The 26,893-nt window shown below is 37.8% G+C and overlaps 1 protein-coding gene across 2 annotated transcripts in view; it reads left to right on the plus strand.

Annotated features, from left to right (window-relative positions):
• ARL13B (ARF like GTPase 13B) overlaps positions 1-26,893 on the plus strand; it is a 94,769-nt gene that overhangs the window by 55,909 nt on the left and 11,967 nt on the right. For both annotated transcript variants that reach the window (XR_013959989.1, XM_080657298.1), the window contains exons 4-7: positions 12,561-12,666; positions 13,942-14,144; positions 16,755-16,869; positions 20,496-20,721. Coding sequence is in view for 1 of the 2 variants with exons in the window: in XM_080657298.1 (XP_080513424.1) it covers positions 12,561-12,666; positions 13,942-14,144; positions 16,755-16,869; positions 20,496-20,721 (650 nt within the window). In the remaining variant the exon portion in view is untranslated. The remainder of the gene's footprint in view (positions 1-12,560; positions 12,667-13,941; positions 14,145-16,754; positions 16,870-20,495; positions 20,722-26,893) is intronic.

The raw sequence follows: 26,893 nt of genomic DNA on the forward strand, positions 1-26,893 counted from the left end.
TATTTTTGAAAATATTTTTCTATTTTTTTCACCTGAAATGTTTTCTGTGGATATAATTCTTACTTGAAAATTATATATTCCTTTAGCATTTTGAAAATTTTGCTCTTTTTCTCTAACTTCTTTTGTTGCCCTTGAGGAATCTGCCATCTGATTCCTGATATTTTGTGTAAAATCTGAGATTTAAAAAAAATTTTCCTTCATGAAACATTTGGCCTTTTCTCTTTATTTCTGATGTTCTAAAACAGTGGTTCTCAACCTTTCTAATGCCGTGACCCTTTAATACAGTTCCTCATGTTGTGGTGACCCCACACCATAAAATTATTTTCGTTGCTACTTCATAACTGTAATTTTGCTACTGTTATGAATCGTAATGTAAATATCTGCTTTTTCCGATGGTCTTTGGCTTTACAGCAGCGGTTACGATTCATAACAGTAGCAAAATTACAGTTATGAAGTAGCAACGAAAATAATTTTATGGTGTGGGGTCACCACAACATGAGGAATTGTATTAAAGGGTTGCGGCATTAAAAAGGTTGAGAACCACTGTTCTAAAATGTCACAATAAGATGTCCAGCGTAGGTCCTTATGCAGTATTTGCTAGACACTTAGTAGCTTTCTCAATCTGAAAACTCATGTGTTTGGGATTTTCTTGGAGGGCAGAGATCTTAATTTTTAAAAGAACTTCTGCTTCTCCATTTTCTTTGTATACTTTTCTTTGAAGTTCCCCTATTTGGATGGTGACTTCCTTAACTACTTTAATTTTTCTAGTGTCTGCAGGGTAAAGTTTCTTGCTAGAGGCCACACAACTAAAAAGTGGCAGAGCCTTCATTCAGATATAAATCTGCCTGTTTTGTTCTTTTTTCCTAATTCATGGTGATAGATTATCCTAGTGAAACATACAAATGAAGTTGATCTGTATCAAATCTACACTAATAAAAGAGAAAGATGCAAATTGACTGTACCTTTGTGACGCCCACCAGCCAATCAGGAGTGAGCATGCAAATTAACAAAGATGGCGGGTTAATTTGCATATGCAGGTGCTGAGTGGCTAGGGCCGGGACGCTTGCATCATCGCCATGGCCCCAGCCACACAGGGCCTCTGGGCAGTGTGGGTAGGCGGGGCCAGAGCGTAGAGAGGCGGCTCCGGGGGCCAGGGAAAGGAAGGCACATTCTTGCACGAATCTTTATGCATCTGGCTTCTAGTATTATTACAAATACTATGTTTAAAAGGAAAAAGTTCTTGCAGAAAGAAGGTAGTAGAGCATATCAGATCTAAAATAATTATGTTGTTTGCAGCTTTATTAGGATCTTTAATCAGACCAAATTAAACACTTTACAGTTGAGAAGAGGAAAAGGAATTAGTACTGATCTCATAGACCTATGTCACAGGAAGTCTCTAAGAAAATTTGAATCCTATCCTTGACATCATGTAGAAACTGGGATTGTTATAATTTCTTGTGCCTTAGCTCATAGTCATAGGCTGAGATAACATAGATGGAAGTGAAGTATACTTCATTCCTATTTACATACAGAAATTTCTGTTTCCTATTCCTTTTTAAAAAATATATTTGTACTAGAGGCCTGGTGCACGAAAATTTGTGCACTGCAGGTGGGGGTCCCTCAGCCCGGCCTGCACCCTTTCACAGTCTGGGACCCCTTGAGGGATGTCGACCTGCCGGCTTAAGCCCTCTCCCCGGGGGAACGGGCCTAAGCTGCCAGTCAGACATCCCTCTGGCAGCCTGGGAGACCTCGGGAGATGTCCACTTGCCAGCTTAGGCCTGCTCCCCGGGGGATCGGGCCTAAGCTGGCAATCAGTCATCCTTCTGCGGGGAGCGGCTCTAAGCTGCAGTCAGACATCCTTAGCACTGTGGAGGAGGCGGGAGAGGCTCCTGCCACCGTTGCTGCGCTCGCAGCCATCAGCCCGGTTTGTGGCTGAGCAGAGCTCCCCCTGTGGGAGCGCACTGACCATCAGGGGCAGCTTCTGCATTGAGCATCTGCCTCCTGGTGGTCAGTGCATGTCAAAGCGACCAGTCGTTCTTGGTAGTTCTGCCTTTAGGGTCAATTTGCATATTACCCTTTTATTATATAGGATTAATTTCAGAGAGGAAGGGAGAGAAAGAGAGAGATAGAAACGTCAGTGATGAGAGAGAATCATTGATTGCTGCCTCCTGCATGCCCCACACTGGGGATCAAGCCTGCAACCCAGGCATGTGCCCTAATTGGGAATCAAACCGTGACCTCCTGGTTCATAGGTCAATGCTCAACCACTGGACCATGCCAGCCGAGCCTGTTTCCTATTCTTGTACTAACCTGAAACTATGAATTCTTATAGCTTCAAAGTATATAGTAGATATGCTGTTTGTGCACTGTTGTTGTTTTTTAAATGAACTTGTGATCCTGATAATATGGGAAAAAGAAAAGAGTAACAGTATTGGAGACTCAAATGAGCAATGAGGGGGATGAAAACAAAACATTTTGATTTTTCATTTATGAGAATAAGTTATATCTAAATGTTTATATAACTGCTAAGAAGTGTCTAGAAACCTTTAAATTTCTCAAAAACTACAAGGTCTCCAACTTTCTCTTTGGTGGTATGACTTAGAACAAATCCTGAAACAACCCACTTTAACATTTTTATGGTTGGATAGATCTTTCTCTTTTTTAAATTAGAAATAAATGACCAATTTTATCAAAATCCTATTTTTCTAAAACATCATAGATTAAATTTTTTGCTTTCAAGAAATAGAATATTTCAAATTGATATTGTAGCACAGTATACCTTTACAAAATACTTTAGGAAGGTGAATGTTACTGTCACTGATTGTGGAAACCAAGATATTTGACTCTGACCTTTGTAAAGGTTGTCTTTCCCTGGGTTCCTGTCTGTGGAAGAAGAGTTTCCTGAAGGAGTACCATACTTTCATATTTTAATAAAAGTTAATTTAAGAAACTCTTCAAAATATATTGATATGTATTTTGTATTCATTAATCTTAATAATTTGACTAGAAAAAAACAAGCAAATATGTTGAATCTTTTTTTTTATATATGAATCTCTATATGTTACTGATACTATAGGAAAAACATTTCCTTTTAGGGTTTTATATCATGGCATGCATAATATAGTAAATGGTGTTTATGTAAAATTAACTATAAAGTTTATATACTATGTTCATCTTGGTTTATGGGTCCCATGTCTTCATTTATTTCCTTTGAATAGTTAAAGGGTATTTATGTTAAAGACCCTTTACATTATTAGGTTATTTTGGTTTCTGAGGAATGAATATCTTTGTTGTAGTCACGAGCTTTTTCTCTTGGTGGTGGGCAAGTGGACTTAGTGAAGTTTATCAGTAGTTTATCTTCAGTGGGGAATTATATAAGAACTAGAGGCCCGGAGCATGAAATTCATGCACGGGGGGTGGGGGGGAGTGTCCCTCAGCCCAGCCTGCATCCTCTCCAATCTGGGACCCCTCAATTGGGCCTAAACGGGCAGTCGGACATCCCTCTCACAATCCAGGACTGCTGGCTCCCAACTGCTTGCCTGCCTGCCTTCCTGATTGCCCCTAACTGCTTCTGCCTGCCAGCCTGATTACTCCCTAACTACTCCCCTGCCAGCCTGATTGATGCCTAACTGCTCCCCTGCCAGCCTGATTGCCCCTAACTGCATCTGCCTGCCAGCCTGATAACCCCCAACCACTCCCCTGCTAGTCTGATTGATGCTTACCTGCTCCACTGCCGGCCTGATTGCCCCTAATTGCCCTCCCCTGCTGGCTTGGTCCCCTTCAACTGCCCTCCCCTGTAGGCCTGGTTCCCCCCAACTGCCCTCCCCTGCTGGCCATCTTGTGTCCACATGGGAGCGGCCATATTGTGTGTTGGAGTGATGGTCAATTTGCATATTACTCTTTTATTAGATAGGATGCCCTGCATGGGGATACATTCTTATCTCATTTTGGGGCACCGTGGAGTAACCCAGGCAGTATAAATATGGGCCTAATTTTTATAGCCTGAGTGGATCCCTCACTTCTTGTTGTAATCCTGGACAAACCAACAGATTTTCCTATCTCTGTCTATAGACTGTGTTCTATTTTTTCTGGTTCATGCTTCATCTAGGAAGCTCAGTTTTAGTTCCCTATTATGCAAAAAAACCCTAAAACTCAGCTTTTAGTAGCTCATGGAGTTGCTTTAATTGCTGCTCTCTGCTTTGGTTATAAGTATGTTCCCTCCTTATCTCTGGCACTTGGACATTTCTTTACTTCAAATATAGTATGTAGTTTTAAAATTTGTCTTTCTTTTCTCAGGATCATATTAACACTTCTGTATGTAGAAGAGGGAAGAATTTCTTTTCTGTTCATCTTGACTGAAGGTCATAATGATTATCTTTTTTGTTGTTGTTAATCCTCACCCAAGGATAGTTCTCCATTGATTTTTAGGGAGAGTGGAAGAGAGAGGGAAAGACAGAAAGAAACATAAATGAGACATCGATTAGTTGCCTCCTGCATGAGCCCCGACCAGGGCCAGGGCCAGGGCCGGGGCCGGGGAGGAACCTGCAACCAAGGTACATGCCCTTGATCACAATTGAACCCAGAACCCTTTGGTCCACAGGCTGACACTCCACCCACTGAGCTAAACCATCCTGAGCCATAATGATTATCTTTGCAGATTTAACATAATTCAGAATGTTCCTCAAATCCTTGTTCATTTCTGCAGAAATTGACTTAATGTAGATACTCAGTTGCACTTACATGCTGTATGCAAATTGCATTTTCTAGTAGTTGCATACTCATAACTACATGTATAACTATCCAATTTAATTGCTTAATCATATATCTTTATAAAATAGAATATTAGGCAAAGTGAGACATGTAATCATATTAGAATTTAAAAGGTAGAAGAGACAAAATTCATGAACATAAAATATAAAGCTCACAGTTATCATTTAATTGCTTAGGCTAGGGTGAAATAGATGAGACTACCATTTTACACAATCTTTACTATACCATAAATTTATTTTCTTAATGTTGGGAGAGTTCTATTCAAATGTGAATCATCTTTCAGCATGTTTAACTTAATATATTGCTATACTGTTTTGAATTGTACTGTCAATAATTGACTATATTTTTTAGGTTAAACATATTTGTAAAAAGAAAGAACATTAATTTATAAACATGGTAATCAACTTCAACAATTTGTTCTGGGAAATAGAAAAGTAAACTTGTATGACTCAAATAAAAGTTTCTCCACCCTAATGCAGACAGGGAACATTTCCAGGAACAGGAATATAAATAAAAATTACCTAGTGCTTTAAGAAATATACCCTGGGATAGATACATTATAGATTTATAGATTTTTAAAGATGTTTTCTTTTTATAGTTACTATATTGATTAAATAAAATATTTCAAGAAATGTAACCAGAACCAGTTCTTATCTAACATAAAATGAGGCATTTTATTTTATTTTTGGCTTTTGTGAATGAGACCAGCTTGAAGAATTTCCCTAGTTCAAGGTGAAAGGAGCTGATGTTATTGGAATAGTCAGCACTTTGGCTACTTAAATGAGAAAAAAAAATATTGCAAGTTGTATATATTTTCTCACAGTTTGAATTATATGATGTTCTTGTAATGCAGTCCTTCAGGGCCTTTTTATTTTATTTTACTTTAATATAGCTTAAGTAAGTTAATTGTTAACTGACTTGTTTAAATATTAAGACTCTTACTTACCTGATGAAAGTATGCTGTGCATACATACTTTGGTAACAATTATAAAATAACTTCGAAGAAATATCAGAAAATAAACTGTGTTTTGGTTAAGCCTCTCTATATATATTGCTTTATTTTGAAAGTGTTAGACATCCTATATATGTAACAATTAAATGATTCTGAATTAAAAATGTAAAACTATCAAATCAACTATAAATATATTAAGTTTTACAATTACATACTTTTAATACACTAGCTAAAACATTTTAAAAGTTAATATTTTGATATTTCACAGTGATCCTTGTACAAGATTATGTTCTAATTTCCTCAGATTAACTTTAAAATATTCTGGGAAACAACAATGAATAAATTAATTATCTTAACTTTTTAAAGGTTATACATATGTGTCACATTTGGGCATAAGCTTCTTTTCAGAATTCAATGTTAAGTGTTCTTTAAAGCAAGCACAGTATGACTAATTTATAACCAGTCTATAAAAGCAAGAATTTTAAGTTTGTTTTTATAGGATCTGAATTTCCCGTGTTTCCAAAATGAGAAGCTCTTTTTTAAAGGACTTAAAAGAAGAAGTTGATTTTTATTATGGTTGTCTATTTCTGAGATCTCTAAACCCAGATCCTGTTCAATTTATTAGCAATATATATGAGCATATCAGCTGCTGGTAGTCTGGTCTAAATCTGAACAAAACAGGTGATTTTAATTATCTGTTGAGCTATTTTTAAATGTCACAAATTTCAGGCCACAGGTGTCTCACATTAAAAAAACAGAAAAGAGTGGTTTATTACCTTTGTCTTGTTCCTTTTGTTGCTTTTCCACCTGCGGTGTTGGAGTCCTGCCTTTGAGAAGAAAACCTGTCATCTGTAACGTTTTGATCAAATGATTTGTCTCTTATAGTTCACTGGCAATTTCTGTACATTTTCATATCATTAACTTAATTGAAAGCCAAATTATGAAGCCAAATAAGTTAGAGATAAAGTTGTCCTTTTGCTGAGAAGAACAAATTGCTTACTTCACACCCGGAGAATCCGGTTCTGCCAGTTAACCGCCCATTCTTTAGATTAAAGGAAGATCATTTTCATTGGAGCTAGTTGGTAACAGGAAGTCCTTGTTAAACTGCCTACATAGAGTATTTGGCACAGGTCCTGTAATTCCATTTCTATATTACATATAAAATACATTAGTTAATAAAAAGGGGGTTGTAATTAAACAAAGGTTTCTTTGTTGTTTTTTTAGGTATCAAAACTTGCTAATATGCAGAATTCAGAATAAATAGGAATGGAAAGAAGCTTGGTGTAAAAGCTTTTTGTTCCATTTACTTTAAAATGATTGAATTCTATTCTATTTTAGGAAATCCCAAGGGCTTCACTCATAAAATCACTGAATTTCAAAACGACAACTGCCTGAAAAGAGCTCCTGTCTTTAAACCTTCCACCCACTTTTCTTGCTATTGTACCTGGTATTCTTATTTTAAAATAAGTTTTTTCCAGAGTTTTCAATATAGGAAAACTGAAGTTGGGCTGCAATGTTATGCAGTTTATTTTATCAATATAACAATTCAAAATTAATTTTTACCAGAGTGAAATATTTGTTTGAAAAATTAGAAATAAAATGTCTCTAACATTAGTAAATTTCTTTACTGTCCCTTTTTTTTCTGCCTGATTTTTGTGATTTGAGGGTAAGAGGAGGGGCACTGGTATAATTTTTATCAAAGTGACATTTGCCTTTATTCTTTGATTTAGTATCCCTACTTCCTGGAATCTGTTCCCAAAATAAAAAATAACTTGTTCCCACAGTAATTTCACTCCTTGTGAAAACAAAACACTGGAAACAACCCAAAAGTTCCTTCAGAGTGGGCCTTGATGAATAAATGATAAAACAGCCTATGAGCATTTTACTCATTTATAAAGAATATAATAATAGCCCTAACCAGTTTGGCTCAGTGGATAGAGCGTCGGCCTGTGGACTGAAGGGTCCCAGGTTTGATTCCGGTCAAGGGCATGTACCTTGCTTGCCAGCACATCCCCAGTAGGGAATGTGCAGGAGGCAGCTGATCGATGTTTCTCTCTCATCAATGTTTCTAACTCTCTATCCCTCTCCCTTCCTCTCTGTAAAAAGTCAATAAAATATATTTTAAAAAAAGAATATAATAAATGTCTTTACATTACTTCAGGTTTTTTTTTTAAACAGTAAAACTTTTAAGATTTACTGTTTATGCCAAAACCGGTTTGGCTCAGTGGATAGAGCGTCGGCCTGCGGACTGAAAGGTCCCAGGTTCGATTCCGGTCAAGGGCATGTACCTTGGTTGCGGAACATCCCCAGTGGGAGGTGTGCAGGAGGCAGCTGATCGATGTTTCTCTCTCATCGATGTTTCTAGCTCTCTATCCCTCTCCCTTCCTCTCTGTGAAATATCAATAAAATACATTTAAAAAAAAAATCTTAAAAAAAAAAAAAGATTTACTGTTTAAAAAAACAGAAGGTGGAAAGCAAGAGTATATATAACATTCTAGTTTTTGAGAAAGAAAGGGAGTATGGAGACACACATACACAAACATCTCCCATCCAGTCAATAGCCGTGAATATCTATAGGGCCCAAATTGTGACCTTTATCGTTTTCCACAAACACATGTTTGTATTTTCAAAAAGAAATAATGGGTGGGGGGGTTGAACTAAAAAGGAATGAAAAGGGTTACTTATAGGAGAATGGATGGAATAGAAAGAGGAAAACGGACCGAGTTGGGTAATACTAGTACTTTTGATTGTACTTTGTTTTTATAGTTTTGACTTTGGAACCACATAAATGTTTTAGAAATTCAGTCTTAAAATAAAACTAAAAAGCAAAAGCAGCCTGAAAAAGTGAACCTAGCTATATATCTAGATCAGCCGTGGGCAAACTACAGCCGGCGGGCCGGATCCGGCCCGTTAGGCTGTTCTACCAGGCCCGCGGAGCCGAAAGAGCGGAGAGTTCTCTTGCTCTCCCCTCCGCTCCTTCACCAGCAGCACTGTTAACATGGCAACGTCGGGAAACACGGCCGCAGCTCCTTCTTCTGAGTGGGCGGATTTATATCCGCCCATTCAGTAGAAGGAACAACCTCTCAATCTTCCAGAGGCTCCTTGTAATGCCCGCGGACTCGTCCCCCCGACATCACCCTGGGAATGCATAGACATGTTATCCTGGTGATGTAGGGAGACACGCCCCTGGAGAGCACAGTATCAGAGCATTAGCTAAAAAGGAGACCAACAACACTGTTCCCACTGAAGTTGATGTTTTAAAGACCAAAAACCTTTCAACCCAGTCTACATTGCCATCTACATCGACGTCCCGGGCATAATTTGGAAGTTGCACTAAAGAAAATGTTTAATTTACTGTTTACACATTTTGTTCTTTTCTATTTGTTTTAGTTTTAAATTATTTTATTATATTTAAGTTTAATTTGAAAGGCTTTTGTACCTTTCCTTTGTTAGGCAATTTTATTTTGCCTTTGCCATCTTCTATATAAGGTATGTTATTGTGCTATGATTCCTCCATTTTTCGAAGTTTCAAATTATAATAATTAGTGTTTACATTCTTGTTAAAATGTTTGAAATGAATAAAACTATTGAAATAAAAAAAAAAGACCGTACCCTTTTATGTAATGATGTTTACTTTGAATTTATATTAGTTCACACAAACACTCCATCCATGCTTTTGTTCCGGCCCTCCGGTCCAGTTTAAGAACCCATTGTGGCCCTGGAGTCAAAAAGTTTGCCCACCCCTGATCTAGATGGTGTCGTAACCAGAGAGGGATTATTTAAGTAATTTAAAACTCAGTATTTTGACTGCATTTCTTATGGAATATATTTTAGAGACAAGAATAATCACAAAGAGATTTTAACCTGCATTTAGTAATCTTTAATAATATTGGCATTGTTATCGGAGAAATGTATGGATTGTCTTTTCTCCACACTGGGAGTGGGGTTCTTGGAGTGCTGCTGCTGGAATAAGCATTTCTGGAGGCACTCACAGGAGGATGAGATGTGGTAGAAAGCTTTATATGTGTGGAATTATACCCCTCTGTTTCCAAAGTCCCATTTCCCTTAATCCAGTCCTGGATAATGTGCAGCTGAGGATTCAGGAGAGCTAGAAGCAAAGCCAGTGTCCAGAATTTCTGTTCCATGTTGGAGCTGGGTCTGGTTTTTCATGAGGCTAGTTGCAGTCCATTAGTCCATTGTGTGTGGGGTCCACATGGCCATGGACCATGTGGGCAAATGCAGGACCATGAGAGTCCTGCAAGCCAGGAGCAGGAACCAAGAAGCAAGAGAGCAAACTCCTTTGTTTAGGAGCTTAGGTATCTCAAATCTTCCCATACCTGCAGTGGCCACACCTATCCTGGCCAATGACCTGTCTCCAGGTGTGATTGACAGGCAAGTAAGTACCTTCCCTATTTATTGGGCATGCCTCTAATATTTAGCCTTTCCTTTGCTCCTTTCCAGTTACCCATAACTAGTTAATTACAATGATATCATTATTCTTGTGTTGAAACATATATTGTTGGATAAAGCAAATAGCCAATGTCAGTGTTATTAGGAACTGCAGTTTTCAGCATAAGAAAAAAGTGATACAATTTAAGAGGTTAAGTAAAAGTTTGATAATATTTTATTAAAAATGGAAAAATCAATATGGGCTCATGATTTAAATTTTTCTTTCTTAAAAAAACTACCCCCCCCCCCCAGCTTTGTCCATTGAAAAAGGGTTTAGAAAACAATGGCAAGGCAATAGCAATAAATGTTCATAGCACCCAGATTGTGGTCTTTAAAATATCAGTCCTCACTGAAAGGAACAAGGGCTCCTTAGGGAAATGGATGATTCCAGGTCTGGAATATTGTTTCTTACAAGAAAATATCAAAAACTCGGAGTTGTACGGGAAGAACACAGAAGGCAATACCATGGGGATTCCCACTGACCAAATTGTGTAACTTTGAGCCTCAAAAATAATCCCCCTCTCACCACTCAATCTTCATATGGGGAGTGTGAGAGGCAGCTGATCAATGTTTCCCTCTCACATCAATGTTTCTTCCTGTCTCCCTCCCCTTTCATCTCTCTCTCACAATATCAATGAAAAAAATCTTTAAAAAGTAACTACAATATATTGAAATATAAATATATTTTAAAAATCTATTTAATAATGATATGCCACACAAACCAAAAAAAGCAACTTGATCACCTTTGGAGGTAGATAGAGCATCAATTTATTATTATGAAAATTAGGAAATAAAGCCAAAGGATCAAACATTTACCTTGACTTTTCTCTGAATTGTATAAGTAAGAGTTAGCAAGTAGTTGATGAAAGCTCACTTTTTATCAAAAATTCAGCCAGTAAATGCAAAAGGAATATAGAACTAGAAAAGTCATGATTTTATAAGCTCTTATAAAATAATGGAATTTAGCAAAGGTCATCAGTGGATGCTAAATTCATTAGATGGAAGAATTTTGGCTGAATCAGGCTGACTCCAGCTGAATCCACTGATCCGTTTTACATCACTAAATGGTACAACTAGATGCCTTCAAAGTAACCAGCACAATGTGGATAATTTTTAAAATTATATATATATATATATATATATATATATATATATATATATATATTTTTTTTTTAAAGAGCAAGGAAGAGGGAGAAAGAGATAGAAATAGAAACATCAGTGATGAGAGAGAATCATTGATTGGCTGCCTCCTGCACAACCCCCACTGGGGATTGAGTCAGCAACCCAGGCATGTGCCCTGACTGGGAATTGAACCGTGACCTCCTGGTTCATTGGTCGACACTCAACCACTGAGCCATGCCAGCCGGGCCATGTGGATAATTTTTAAAGATAGGTGATAAGGGTTCATTAGATTTATTGTTCTATATAATTATTAAGTAATATATTTTCACCTGAAATACCTATCAAACCCTGACCAAGACAGTGTGTTATTAAACTTTTTGACCTCTGCTATCTGATAACAAATTGTGTTATTTTGTGATAACTTTTTTTTTTTTAAGAACTTGTTTTGGTCCGGCTGGCATGGTTCAGTAGTTGAGCATCAACCTATGAACCAGGAGGTTACAGTTTGATTTCCAGTAAGGGTACATGCTTGAGTTGCAGGCTTGATCCCCAGTTTGGGACATGCAGGATGCTGCAGATCAGTGATTCTCCCTCATCATTGATGTTTCTCTCTCTCCCTCTCCCTTCCTCTCTGAAATCAATAAAATATATATATATATATATAAAGAACTTTTGGTGTTTTTCATTTTGTTGTTTCCCAGTTTGTTTCTAATTGAATATAATGTTCTTTATGTGTAGTGCTTTGCAAAATAAATGAGATAGAAGCAGCCCCACCTCTCCAGTAAATTGCATGATTTATGCGGACACATTCACACACTGGAAATACAGATGAACTCAAATATTACAAGCTCAGAATGAACATTTGAGTATTTAAAACATGAATATTTTGTATTTTCAGAAGATAAGGACATAGATAAAGGTATTTGGATCATGATGCATGTATTTTAAGAAGATAAACACATAATGTGAAAATTAGAACTGATGGCTGAGGGCTATGAAAAATAGTTTGTTTCTATCTTGTTGGCCTATTGACCTATTGCTTGTTTTCTTAACCTACCTGACTTCTCTTTCTTAGGTCAATTCTTACGAACTTATTTTAGCTGTAAAATAAAGGAAAAAATGGTGAAATAGATTTTGTAGTACTCTCTTAAACCAGTATATTCTATAGTCAGTAGGTTTAAAACTCTGGGATGAGAACATGGTGAAAATATTTTTAAATGGCTGTCTGATTACATATTTGCTATAAAAATACTTTATATCTCTATAGGTTGGCAAATAAACAAGACAAGGAAGGGGCTTTAGGAGAAGCTGATGTGATTGAATGTCTGTCTCTGGAAAAAATGGTCAATGAACACAAGTGCCTATGTCAGATAGTAAGTTTTGGGGTTTGTTTTCCTTTTTTCCTATGAAATGTGTTCTGTATAACTTAGTTTTTGTAAAGGTGAAAGGCAATTAGGTGGCAGATAGCTAACAAAATAATGTATTAGTGTTTTAAAAGAGCTTTTTTTTTTTACCCAGGAAATCACATTCTCACTGTTTTGTTGCTATTATTTAATACTAGTAGCCTGCGCACAAATCCGTGCACCAGTAGCTCGCCAGTAGCTCACTGCTGCCCTCCAGTAGCTCTCCACCTGCTGCCCTGCCCTCCTGTAACTCCCTCCATTCCCCCTCATAGCTTGATGCCCTGCCCCCTCCTGTAGCTCTCCTCCGCCCGCTTGTAGCTTGCTGCCCCACCTTCCTGCTGATCCATGGTCCGGTCGTTACGTGGTAGGTCATTAGGCATATTACATCTTTATTATATAGGTTAGTAATATTTGTTTAGTTGTTATTGACTTCCATAAACTGTCTTTTGAGATTTCAAAGACTCTAGATTTGCTTTTTGTTTAAGATAGTGCTGACAGGACTTGCTGACAAGCTATAATTTTTTTAAAATATATTTTTATTGATTTCAGAGCGGAGGGGAGTGGGAGAGAGAAGAAACATCAATGATGAGAGAGAAAGAGAGAATCATTGATTGGCTGCCTCCTACACTCCTGCTATTGGGGATTGAGCCCACAACATGGGCATGTGTCCTGACAGGGAATCGACAAACCATGACCTGCTGATTCATAGGTTGATGCTCAACCACTGAGCCATGCCAACCAGGCAAATTTTTTAAATGGTAAAGAAAACATATAAATACAAAATTTAAACATACGAGAGGTTTGCAATGAGTTTTGAAAAATCTTATCAGTAGAGTTATTAATCTTAAGAAAGATGGGCAGAAGATTGAAGTATTCTGGTTTCAGAATATGGAGACATTAGACTGTCAGTCTTAAAAGATGATTACTGCTATTAATTCCTTAAGGACTGGAAGTTTGATTTTTGTCTTCCATTGAGTTTGTTTTAACTGGCACTGTTGACTTCCTGTGTTATAGTATCTCTCACAGCTTACACATATTGTACTTGAAATATTTCAGCTCCTGTGTACTAATGTTAGTGGTCATCGCAGTGGTATGTTTTGTGAGTTAAATAAGCAGGTGCTTTATATCATTAATTTAATGGTTTAATTTTGATTTACCAATAATTATACTTAATGGTTTTTGAGTAGATTTTTGTGGAGAACTTTTAGTTTTAATGTTTAAGCCAAATAAATTGGTGTTTTTTAGGAACCTTGTTCAGCAATCTTGGGATCTGGAAAGAAAATTGACAAGTCCATTAAAAAAGGCCTTTATTGGCTGTTAGATATCATTGCAAGAGACTTTGATGCCTTAAATGAACGCATCCAAAAGGACACAACAGAACAACGTGCTCTTGAGGAACAAGAGAAACGAGAAAGGGCTGAACGAGTGCGAAAATTACGAGAAGAAAGGTAAGTAGATTAATTTTGTATCACAGTGCATTTGAAACGTAAAAACAAACAAAAAACACCACAATTTTATGAATAATTTCTTAGTTCTGTCTATTCAGTTTCTTTTTTATGTCTGAGGGAAGACACTATACAAATTTTCTGTTTTTATGGATCTTTCTCTATACAAGTTTGGGCGGTAGGATTCTACTTTACCTGGTGGTATTATGGTAGTTAAATTTATTCCTTATGTATTTATTATTTCTAAGAGATTTAAAATTTTTATCTCTTATTTCTTATTGTGGTGGGTTTCAATCAGTATGCTGATTTTGCTTCTCAGAGGGCATTTGGCAATGTCTAGGGACATTTTTACTTGTCACAGCTGGGGACGAGGTGGAGTGCTACTGGCATCCAGTGGGTAGAGACCAGGAAGCTGCTCAACATTTAGCGCTACACAGGACAGTCCCCTACAACAGAGAATTATTGAGTCCACTGTCAATTATTGAGAAACCCTCTTTTAATCTCAGCAAAGACAGAAGGCAAGCTGATAGTGGATCAATCAACTGAAGCAAAATCTGATCTTCAACACTAGTTTTCTCACAAAATAAACTAAATTATACTGTCTCGGGTTTTTAAAATATATTTTTCAAATTATTTTAAAAATATATTTCCTGAAAGGAAACTTTTAAACTAAATTTAGCAAACTTTGAATTAAAAAACAATGATTTCATAAATTCTACCACAGAATCACTTCAAATAACCTTAATGCTGTGAAAAAGTACTCATATTTGATTAAAAGTCAAATTTAGTACTTTATCCCAAGATTTCTCTTTTTTTTTTTTTCCAACTAGATAGTTGCATAGTAGGGGAGGGGAGAAATTAAAAGATATTTAAGTGAGCTCTTGCAAGATCTAAAGTTGTCTTCCATCTACCTAAGAAATATTAGCCTTCCATATGCTCTAAGTCTAACATACTTGCAGCCTAGTAGACATGAACCCACTAAACTGCCCTTGGTGGTGCCTCTGTGAGGTATTTTCTTACACTGAAAGGAAATCCACTGATTAAAGGTATCTTTCATTTAATTTAGAGGTAGGACTTCAAGGAAAGAAATACTTGTAGAGATAACTCCGCATTGCCAAGTGCGCAATAACATGAGCAGATCATTTATTTAGGATCTCTCTTGATACTGATATGAGGTTTTAGTTCCTGTGAGAAATTTGGTATTCTCTCCTACTGTATATTTTCATGATATAAAGCTCAGTAAACCAATCATTAATGTAGTTCTACCTTTTATATACTTATAAAAATAAAATATATGGCCATACTTTTCTGAAGACTCCTTTGCTTTTTTTCCATTAAGAAAACAAAAAAAAAGAACAAAAAATATTGAGCTGGATAAAAGAAATCTGATGTTAGTCATTCCCACCCCCCACCCCCCCCCACCCCAAGTTCTTACCTTTTCCATAAAGATGTTCTAGGTCATGTGATGGCAGCCTTTTCTAATACCCATTCCCCTTTCCTCCTTTCTCCTAGCCATACTATGTGTGGTCTAAGGCGTCTCCTGTTGAGCACAGTCTCCATAATTAAAAGTAAATTGGCATTTAGAGAGGAGTTATTACAAAAAAACACTTTTTTACTTCATTAAATCCAATCTTAAAGATTCAGATATTTTTGAAGAACTGTAAAAAAATTATTGTTGGTATCTGAAAATAGTATTATAATACTAGATACCTGAAACTGCTTGCTAATAAATTAGTAACATTATTAACAATTACAGTCCTGTAAGTGCTTTCACATATATTACTTTAGCTGAAACAACCCTATGAAGTAGATATTTTTATCCACCTGGGAAAACTGTCATTCAAAGATCCAGATACATGTCCAAGGTCACAGAGGTCGTAAATTGCAGACCTCTAAATCTTGGCTTGCTATGTTCAGAATGAAAGGATAGATCTTTCCATCAGAGGACATAATTAATAAATGTCATAGTAATGAACATTCACATTGCTGTACTATACTTGCAGCCCAGTTGCAGATCTACACTAAGTCACCAGCTACTTGTTTATAACTTAATTACTCTTCATGTATGGGGCAACATTAAAAGTCACAGAGATAGTAAATGTTTCAATAGTAACAAATATGGAAATACTTAATATAAGTGATATAGTGCAACTTATCTTTATAGCCTCTTCTATTATGCAAAGCAGCAGTCATTATCTAGTTCATATATGATAAGTAATTTGACACAACCCTTGAGAAGAAGGTTAACAAGAGGACTCATTTATGTTAACATCAGTGAAGAAGACAGCATTGGTTTGGGATGGTAATTAGTAAATTGATAAATATAATAACTTACCATATAGGATAATTAATATGCACTGTTGACATTAAGCAATCAGTCATAGGGAATGCTATTTTTGTCATTTCTATCTTTTAAAAAGTCAAATGAATAATCTTTACAGAGGGGTAGAGGCCTGTAAACTGCATAAGGATTTCTGAAAATCTCTCAGTAATTTAAAGCCATATCCAGATGTTTAAATTACTAAATTTAATAGCCTTAAAACTATTTCAAGTATTCTTAAACATGGTTCAGCATTTTCTCAGGAATTACAATTTTTTCTCCTCAAACAATAGAGAACAAAGAGAGCGAGAGCAGGCTGAACTCGATGGAACCAGTGGTCTGGCTGAGGTGGATCCAGAACCAATTATTGTTAATCCTTTCCAGCCGATAGCAACTGTAATCATTGAGGTATGGATGGTGGCAAATGTGATTTTTATATTGTAAGTTTTAAAGTTGGCAGGGAATTGGGAAAGGAGGTAGGGAGGTAGAAGTAAGTATTTCACCAGAGGCCAATTACCATTATTTCTAAAAAAAAATTAAGTGGGAGAGATAGGTTAAGATTTGCTGCTTTTTCATCCTCTTCAAATTTATCTTCAGATCTAGCATAAACAGGAAAGGTGACTTCAGAATTCACTGAGAATGAAAATGAAGATTGAATGTAGCAACTGTAATAGTTACTGTTCTGATAAATCATTTTTTGGCATTTATTTCAGATGGTAGTAATATATTTACTTTTATTTACATTGTCTCTTTGTCACTGTATTGCTGTTACTATCATCTCTTTACAGTAATGTTTAGATGCATAAATGAATTTCTAATTGTTTACCCAGGATACTTAAGAGTGTTTGAAATTATAATAAACTAGAGGCCCGGTGCACGAAATTCAGGCACGGGGGTGGGGGGTGTCCCTCAGCCCAGCCTGCACTCTCTCCAATCAGACATCCCTCTCATAATCCAGGATTGCTGGCTCCCAACCACGCGCCTGCCTGCCTGCCTGCCTGATTGCCCCAATCCACTTCTGCCTGCCAGCCTGATCACCCCCTAACCATTCCCCTGCCAGCCTGATTGACGCCTAACTGCTCCCCTGCCAGCCCAATTGCCCCTAACTCCCCTCCCCTGCAGGCCTGGTCACCCCCAACTGCCCTCCCCTGCAGGCCTGGTCCCCCCAACTGCCCTCCCCTGCTGGCACTGGTCATCCCTAACTGCCCTCCCCTGCAGCCTGGTCCCCCCTCCAAAACTACCCTCCCCTGCTGGCCCGGTCCCCCCACAACTGCCCTCCGCTGCAGGCCTGGTCATCCCCAACTGCCCTCCCCTGCAGGCCTGGTCTCCCCAACTGCCCTCCCCTGCAGGCCTGGACCCTCCCAAGTTCCCTCCCCTGCCGGCCCAATTGCCCCTAACTGCCCTCCCCTGCCTGCCATCTTGTGGCAGCCATCTTGTGTCCACATGGGGACAGCCATCTTTGACCTCATGGGGGTGGCCATCTTGCATGTTGGAGTGATGGTCAATTTGCATATTACTCTTTTATTAGATAGGATTCTATATGTGAATATGATTTATTTTTTATTTTAATTATCAGAAATTTTACCAAAATTAATTTGTAGATTATAATCATGAAGAAGTTAAGTGTGTGTGTGTGTGTGTGTGTGCGCGCGCGTGCGTATTTGTGTCTTTGTTTACATTTTCGACAGAGAATTTGCGTTAGACCTACTTTAATTGCCCTCAGCAGCCAGGCCGCCTCAGAGGCAGAGCTTCCTCAACTTCCCCTCCATTCACCAGAGCTTAATGTGGCAGTTGGTTTATTGGTCCCACTGCCTGCATGTTCTCCATTCCTCTTCCCCTGTCACTGCCTCCTTCCACACAGGTGCTCATCTGGAAAGGTGGATGATTGTTTCTTCCTGGGGCTGCTGCTGAGGAGGGAGGCAGCTCCGTAGGTAAGGAGATGATTGGTTAGTTTTGGTATTCCTTTATTTTGCAAATTAATTGGTAATATGAACTATTTGTATTTAAGTTTCTTAGGTACCAGAAGGTTAATGGTACTTAGTCTTTTTATTAATCCCATTGCATTTAACTGTGTGCTTTTCTAAGTACAGCAAAGTTGTCTTAATAACTTTTGTCTCCATCCTATTAAATATTATTTTGCCAAGTTTTCTTTTGTGCTCTTTAAAAATATTGATGAAGAAGAGGGAAATCAACTTTCACTTTTCACTTTGAAACATTTATTTATGTGTGTAATAAAGCTCACCTTGTAAATGATGACCAATTTTATAGTACCAGTAAAGGCCCTATGCACGAAATTCATGCAAGGGGTTCGGTCCTTGAAGCCACGGCTTTGTCGAGAAGGTCGTGCGGAAGGTCGTTTGGCTGTCAGGTCTAATTAACATATTATGCTTTTATTATTATAGAATTATAGATGGTTACTTAGAAAAGGCCTTAGTACTTCTACCAACATTGTATTTTTCACTGAATAAAGATGTAAACAATATCTTATATTGAAAATCCCTGAATTAATTAGTGGTGTGGGGAACATGCACTTATTATGCTATTAAACTACAATAATTTTAAGAAGATGATCAGTAAATATATGAAACAAATGAAAACCAATTACTTGTAGTCTATTATATACCAAGTATATTTTCTCCTTTTTTCCACAAAATTTCAAAATGTTTGTATTTTAGAGAAGCACCTCACATTCCTTTTATTTTTATCACAAATAATAAAACTGGTGAGGTATTGGTTCCAGGACAGAGAGACTAATGGAACATTGGTAAACATGCTATAAACATAATTATGTCTGAGCTATTTGTATAAGATAAAGGTGACATTTCAAATGTGGGAGAAGAGGATTTTGGGACAGCTGAATAATCATTTTGAAGAAAGTAAAATTAATAAACACTGTATATACCAAATTAAACCCCAGAAGACTTAAAGGTATTTAAAAAAATAAGCCTTAAAATTACTAGCACATAATACAAACATTTGTATATATGTGGAGGAAGAAAAACTTTCAAAGCAGGACAATCAAACCACAAGTCAAGAAATAAAAATAGATCTTACTATATTTCATTTTTTAAGAGCTTCTCTGCAAAGTTATAGGCAGTGACCAAACCCTAATGAAAAATATTTGAGACACAAAGGACAAAAAATTGAATCTTAAAAATTACTATGAAAATAATGATAATCAAATAGAAAAGTGGATATTGGGTTACTATGGGTAATTCCCTAAAGAAAAAGAAATATGGCAATAACAGTATTTAATAGTTCACCCTCATAGTGATAAACAGTATTGAAATCGGTAGGTTAAACCAACACTAAGGTAAAAACATTTATTTATTAGTTTCAACCTTTTGCCTAGGGTGTAAATTGACATAAGTTTTTCTGAAGTGAAGTTTGTAGTGTGTCACATTTTAAAATGTGCTTAGCCATTACCAACAATTCTAGTGTTAGGAATTTATTCTAAATAATTCAATAGCTGTGTTTTTTTTAATAGTGAAAATTGAAAGTAACCTCTTAGTTCATTGATTGGGAATTGGTAAAATAAGTTATGGTATAACAATTCAAAATGATAATGTAATTGGTGAAAGTAATCATAGCTAACACTTTATGAAGTGTCAGGCACTATTCTAAGAAAAAATATATACTTAATTAAAAACTTCAGTTCTTTTTTTGTTTAAAAACAAATACATAAATATGTATATAGAGAGAAACAATCTATCACATTTTTGTATGTTTGTGGGTGGTGTATGTCTGTACGTGTGCGGTAGGCAAAGAGAAGCATCTTTTAGTGATTATACACCAACTAGTGGTCATCTCTAGATTGTGGAATTACTGGTAGTAGTTGTTTCATTCCTTTATACAATCTGCTTTCTGAATGTTTGGCAATTAGTATGTTTCAGTGATGTTTTTAACAAATAATTTTAATGGAAATATCACAGTTCCCTGAAGGTACAGAAAGCTCTTGGATTATTTTATTTTCCCCTTAAAACTATCATAGATACAACTGTTATATTAAAGATGATATATTTCATTTTTGTTAGAATGAAAAAAAACTTGAAAGAGAGAAAAAGAGGCAAAATGTGGAGAAAGACTGTGATGCTTGCCCCCTGAGAAATAAAATGGAGCGTGAGCAGATGGAGACACAGAGCCAGATCAGTGACAGTAGCCAAAAAAGCAATGAGTTTGGAACCATAGAAAATTATAACGAAGCATTAACACAGCAGTTGGAGAATGAAGATGAGACAGACCAGCCATCATCAGAATCAGGTAAATCTAGTTATTAAATAAAAAAGATATACATGTATAATATATATAACTTTACTTCTTTCACCTGTCATGATTATTTTCTTTTTTTAAAAAAAACTTTATTATTATTATTTTTTTAAAATAAATCTTTATTCAGATTATTACAATTGTTTCTCCTTTTTCCCCCCATAGCTCCCCTCCACCCGGTTCCCTCCCCACCTTCTGCCCTTACCTCCCCCCCCCCACTGTCCTCATCCATAGGTGTATGATTTTTGTCCAGTCTCTTCCTGAACCCCCCATACCCCTTTCCCCCTGAGAATTATCAGTCCACTCCCTTTCTATGCCCCTGATTCTATTATATTCACCAGATTATTCTGTTCCTCAGGTTTTTAATTCACTTGATTTTTAGGTTCACTTGTTGATAGATATGTATTTGTTGTTCATAATTTTTATCTTTACCTTTTTTCTTTTTCTTCCTCTTCTTAAAGAATACCTTTCAGCACTTCATATAATACTGGTTTGGTGGTGATGAACTCCTTTAGCTTTTCCTTATCTGTGAAGCTCTTTATCAGCCCTTCAATTTTGAATGATAGCTTTGCTGGGTAGAGTAATCTTGGTTGTAGGTTCTTGCTATTCATCACATTGAAAATTTCTTGCCACTCCCGTCTGGCCTGCATAGTTTCTGTTGAGAAATCAGCTGACAGTCGTATGGGTGCTCCCTTGTAGGTAACTAACTGTTTTTCTCTTGCTGCTTTTAATATTCTCTCTTTGTCTTTTGCTCTTGGCATTTTAATTATGATGTGTCTTGGTGTGGTCCTCTTTGGATTCCTTTTGTTTGGGGTTCTGTGTGCTTCCTGGACTTGTAAGTCTATTTCTTTCACCAGGTAGGGGAAGTTTTCGGTCATTATTTCTTCAAATAGGTTTTCAGTATCTTGCTCTCTCTCTTCTTCTGGCACCCCCATAATTCTGATGTTGGTATTCTTGAAGTTGTCCCAGAGGCTTCTTACACTATCTTCAACTTTTTGGATTTTTTTTTTTTCTTTTTGCTTTTTCGGTTGAGTGTTTTTTGCTTCTTTGTATTTCAATTCTTTGACTTGATTCTTGTGTTCCTCTAGTCTGTTTTTGGGTCTCTGTATAATATTTTTTATTTCAGTCAGTGTATGTTTAATTTCTAGTTGGTCCTTTTTCATATCTTCGAGGGTCTTGTTATATTTATCAGCCTTTTCTAGGATATTCTTGAAAAGCCTTATAACCGTGGTTTTGAATTCTATATCCAGTCGTTTGTTTTCCTCCATTTCTTTCGTTTGTGATCTGTTTCTTTGACGCCGCATTTTCACTGCTTCCCTGAGTTGGTAGGGTAAATTTGTGTGCTAGTTTTCCTATATGGCCCAGTGGGTCGGCCTCCCCAGTTAACCTGAGGTGGACACTCTTGGTGCACCCCTTTGTGGACTGTGTGTACAGCCTTGTTGTAATTAAGTCTTTATTGTTGTTGGTATCACTGAGAGGAATTGACCTGCAGGCCAGTTGGCTGTGAGGATCACCTGTGTCTATGCTGGGAGAAGTTCGGTGCTGGAGACAGCCTTATAGGATTAGACTTGCCAAATTGCAATAGCCTCTGTGCTCAGCTTGGATGGGGTGGAGTCTCAGGGCGGAGCAGACAGTCTTGGTTTCTCGTCAGCCTTGCCCTTGCGCGCACTGGTAGACCTCTGCCTTCCCCAGCTCCCGAGTCTCCGTCCGAGAGTCCAGACTCCCCCCACAAGAGCGTGGGTCCCCAGGGGCTCGCCTGGAACTGGGGTTCAGTGCAGTCAGAACTGGGGCTCAGTGCAGTCACGAGCCTCTGACTCCCTTCCACTTGGGAAAGCCTGTGGCAACCTCCGCAGCCTTTGTGCACACTGGCACGCGTGCTCCTTCAGACCTCTGCCTTCCCTGGCTCCTGAGTCTCCGCCCGAGAGTCCAGACTCCCCCCGTAAGAGCGTGGGTCCCCAGAGGCTTGCCCGGAGCTGGGGTTCAGTGCAGTCAGAACTGAGGTTCAGTGCGGTTGGGGACTTCCTTCCCCCTTCCGCCAGAGAAAGTCAGCCAGGCTCTCAGCCGCCCTTCCCTCTGCGCGCACAAAGACCCTTTGCCGTACCTCCAATTCTCTGTGAGCTTTTCTCTTTCCTTCTAGTTGTAGAATTTTCACTCAGCCAGCTTTCCTGTGGTTCTGGATGGTGTCTGTTCTGTCTTTTAGTTGTAGTTTTGAAATTGTTGTGCGAGGCAGCAGTTTAGGTGCTTACCTATGTCGCCATCTTGGTTTCTCCCCTGTCATGATTATTTTCACACAAAATATTTTTTTTTGTCTGCAAATGCAGTATTTATCATGGGTTTCTCATGGTTTTTACTCATTAGTTTGCTAACTTATGTTTTTATTCATGATGCCTTAAAATGTAGTCTTTTGTAACTTGAATTTCAGCAGAAATTTTTCAATTTTACTTTCATAAATTTGGAATATAGCATAGCCCCAGGAATCCTTGGAATGTATTTAATACCTTTAAGGCTTTTTGAGGTTTTTGTTTGTTTCTTTTTAAGCCTCATAATGCTACAATCAACATCACTTTATTTATTGACGTGCTATTTCTGTAGGGTACAGACATAATCAGTTGAACATAAAAGTCTTATCAAATAGTTATTTTCCTCTTATTTTAATATCATCAAATTTTCAATTCATAATTACTTTTCTTTTTCTCAGTGGTTATATAATTTAACAGGAAATTCATGTCTTTTGGTATCATAAAGACACAGCCTGTGTCTGGAATCAGACAACCTGGGATAGAACCCTGACTTTTCTATCTACTAGACACGTGCTATGTTATATGACGTTCTTCAGTCTTCCTCATCTCTAAAATGGAAATAAGCATCATTTTGTACAGGGATTTTAGGATTACTTATGGTAAAAATAACTCTACAGTGCTCAAGCACAGGCCTGACACATGGGAGCTACCTAGTACTGTAATTATGAGTTCCTTGCCATTCCTCACTAGCAGTATGGCTCCATTACATATGAGAATTTTTATATAGTATCAAAAAGGTTATAAAAATAAGATTTTAATCTTGAGGTATAGATTAGCTAACATGGATATTTTGCTATTTAGCAATAATTAGATTTGAAAGTTACTTTTTTATTAAATCTTTATTGTTCAGATTATTACAGTTGTTCCTCTTTTTTCCCCCCATAGCTCCCCTCCACCCGGTTCCCACCCCACCCCATGCCCTTACCCCCCCCACCACCACTGTCCTCATTCATAGGTGTATGATTTTTGTCCAGTCTCTTCCCACAGTCCCCACACCCCTTTCCCCCAAGGGTTGTCAGTCCACTCCCTTTCTGTGCCCCTGATTCTATTATCTTCACCAGATTATTCTGTTCATCAGATTTTTTATTCACTTGATTTTTAGATTTACTTGTTGATAGATATGTATTTGTTGTTCATAATTTTTATCTTTACCTTTTTTCTTTTTCTTCCTCTTCTTAAAGAATACCTTTCAGCACTTCATATAATACTGGTTTGGTGGTGATGTAATCCTTTAGCTTTTTCTTATCTGTGAAGCTCTTTATCTGACCTTCAATTCTAAATGATAGCTTTGCTGGGTAGAGTAATCTTGGTTGTAGGTTCTTGCTATTCATCACATTGAAAATTTCTTGCCACTCCCGTCTGGCCTGCATAGTTTCTGTTGAGAAATCAGCTGACAGTCGTATGGGTGCTCCCTTGTAGGTAACTAACTGTTTTTCTCTTGCTGCTTTTAATATTCTCTCTTTGTCTTTTGCTCTTGGCATTTTAATTATGATGTGTCTTGATGTGGTCCTCTTTGGATTCCTTTTGTTTGGGGTTCTGTGTGCTTCCTGGACTTGTAAGTCTATTTCTTTCACCAGGTAGGGGAAGTTTTTGGTCATTATTTCTTCAAATAGGTTTTCAGTATCTTGCTCTTTCTCTTCTTCTGGCACCCCCATAATTCTGATGTTGGTAAGCTTGAAGTTGTCCCAGAGGCTCCTTACACTATCTTCACATTTTTGGATTCTTTTTTCTTTTTGCTTTTTCAGTTGAGTGTTTTTTACTTCTTTGTATTTCAAATCTTTGACTTGATTCTTGCGATCCTCTAGTCTGCTGTTGGATCTCTGTATATTATTCTTTATTTCAGTCAGTGTATGCTTAATTTCTAGTTGGTCCTTTTTTATATCTTCGAGGGTCTCACTAAATTTATCGGTGGTTTCTAGAAAATTCTTGAAAAACCTTATAACCGTGGTTTTGAACTCTATATCTAGTCGTTTGCTTTCCTCCATTTCTGTCATTTGTGATCTGTTTCTTTGTCTCCGCATTTTGGCTGCTTCCCTGAGTTGATAGAGTGGCTTTGTGTGCTAGTGGCATTGTGTGGCTTTGGCTGCTTCCCTGAGTTGATAGAGTGGCTTTGTGGCTTTGTGTCCTATAGGGCCCAGTGGCTCAGCCTCCCCAGTTACCTGAGGTGGACACTCTTGGTGCACCCCTTTGTGGGCTGTGTGCACAGTCTTGTTGTAGTTAAGCCTTGATTGTTGTTGGTATCACTGGGAGGAATTGACCTCCAGGCCCATTGGCTGTGAGGATCAGCTGTGCCTACAATGAGAGAACTTCTGTGCTGGAGACATCCTCATGAGACAAGACTTGCTTCAGTGGGGCTTTGGTGCTGAGTCTGCCCCCTGATTGTGTCCCTTATGGATCTGAGGAGTTGTAATCTGGGTGGTCCTACTCTGACCCCTGAGTACACTGGCTCTTGGATCTCCAAGGAGGTGCTAATTTAACCTCTGCCTGAGGCCACCCAGGTGGAGCTGTGTAGAGATCTGCAAATTCCTCTTCTTTGTTTGGGTTTCGAGGTGCCCAGATGAGGCCCATCTGTGAAGCAATGCAAGCTGCTATGGGGCCTTGGGCCTTCTTTTGGATGTTCTGGGTCTCTCTGACTCAGCTGCTGTTTGTTAGGTAAGTTTAGATTTCAAAGGACCAGGCCATTAATATGCAAAAGTCTCTGCGCACAGCTTGGCTGGGGCGGGGTCTGAGGGCAGAGCAAACAGCAATAGCTTCCCATCAGCCCTGCCCTAAGAGGTCCCCGTTTCTCAGTGTCCCTTGCTAATCGCTGCAAGTACCTGTGGGAGAAAGCTGCCCTCGAGTTCTGCCTGCTGCCAGACAGTCCAGTTTCTCCCTGTATGAATCTGGGTCCCCAGAGTCTCACCCAGAACTGGAGTTCAGAGCAGTTGGGAGCTTGTGTCTCCCTGTGGATTGAAAAAGCCAGCTGTGTACTCAGTTGCCAGCCTTCTCCACACGTGTGCGCCTCTGTACCTCTGCACTTTACTTCCTCAGCTCCTCTGAGTTTCAGTGTTCTTTTCTCTTTCCTTCTAGTTGTAGAATTCCTACTTAGCCAGCCTTCCTGAGGTTCTGGATGATGTCCATCTTGTCTTTTAGTTGTAGTTTAGAAGTGGTTGTGCGAGGCAGCAAGTTCAGGTGTGTACCTATGCCGCCATCTTGGTTTTCTCCGAAAGTTATACTTCTTGTAAGTGGGGAAGTTAGAGTAGCCATATTCGGACCCATAGCTCAGTTAGCAGAGTTACACAGAAGGTAGACTTAGAGTAGCCTCTTAATATATTTAAAGAACTTTTTCTAACACAAATACATTGTTAAAGAGCAAAGTCATTTGACAGATATTTGAAAATAAAGTGTAGGAAGATCTAAGATAGTCAATCATATAACTATAATAGTTATTATAATTAACATTTTATTTCATAATTTAGAACATGGTTTCAGATGCCTTATGTTATTTAGCATAGCAGTCCTAGGGCATATTATTCCCATTATACAGAATAGAAAACCAGGGACTTGGAGAGGTTGAGTAACTTATTTTAAGTTAACTGCCACACATCCAAAACAGAAACCATCCCCACATGCCGTGATATTTTGAATTTAATTTAAAAAATCAATTTGCAGTGAATATTATAACAGTAAATATATTACTCGTAATTCAGGTGTTCTTGAATATTTTCAGTTGAAAATTCTCACAAAAAATATTTTTTTAATGCGTCTATAGATGGTTATGGTGTTTAAGATCATCTTGTCTGTGGCTGGGCTGAGACCGCACCTCAGATCATGTGGTCTATCTTTTATGCTCTTTCATGACCCAAGTTACTGTCTATCCTAAAGAA

The sequence above is a fragment of the Plecotus auritus genome (assembly GCF_963455305.1).
Source record: "Plecotus auritus genome assembly, chromosome: 2".
NCBI lineage: Eukaryota > Metazoa > Chordata > Mammalia > Chiroptera > Vespertilionidae > Plecotus > Plecotus auritus.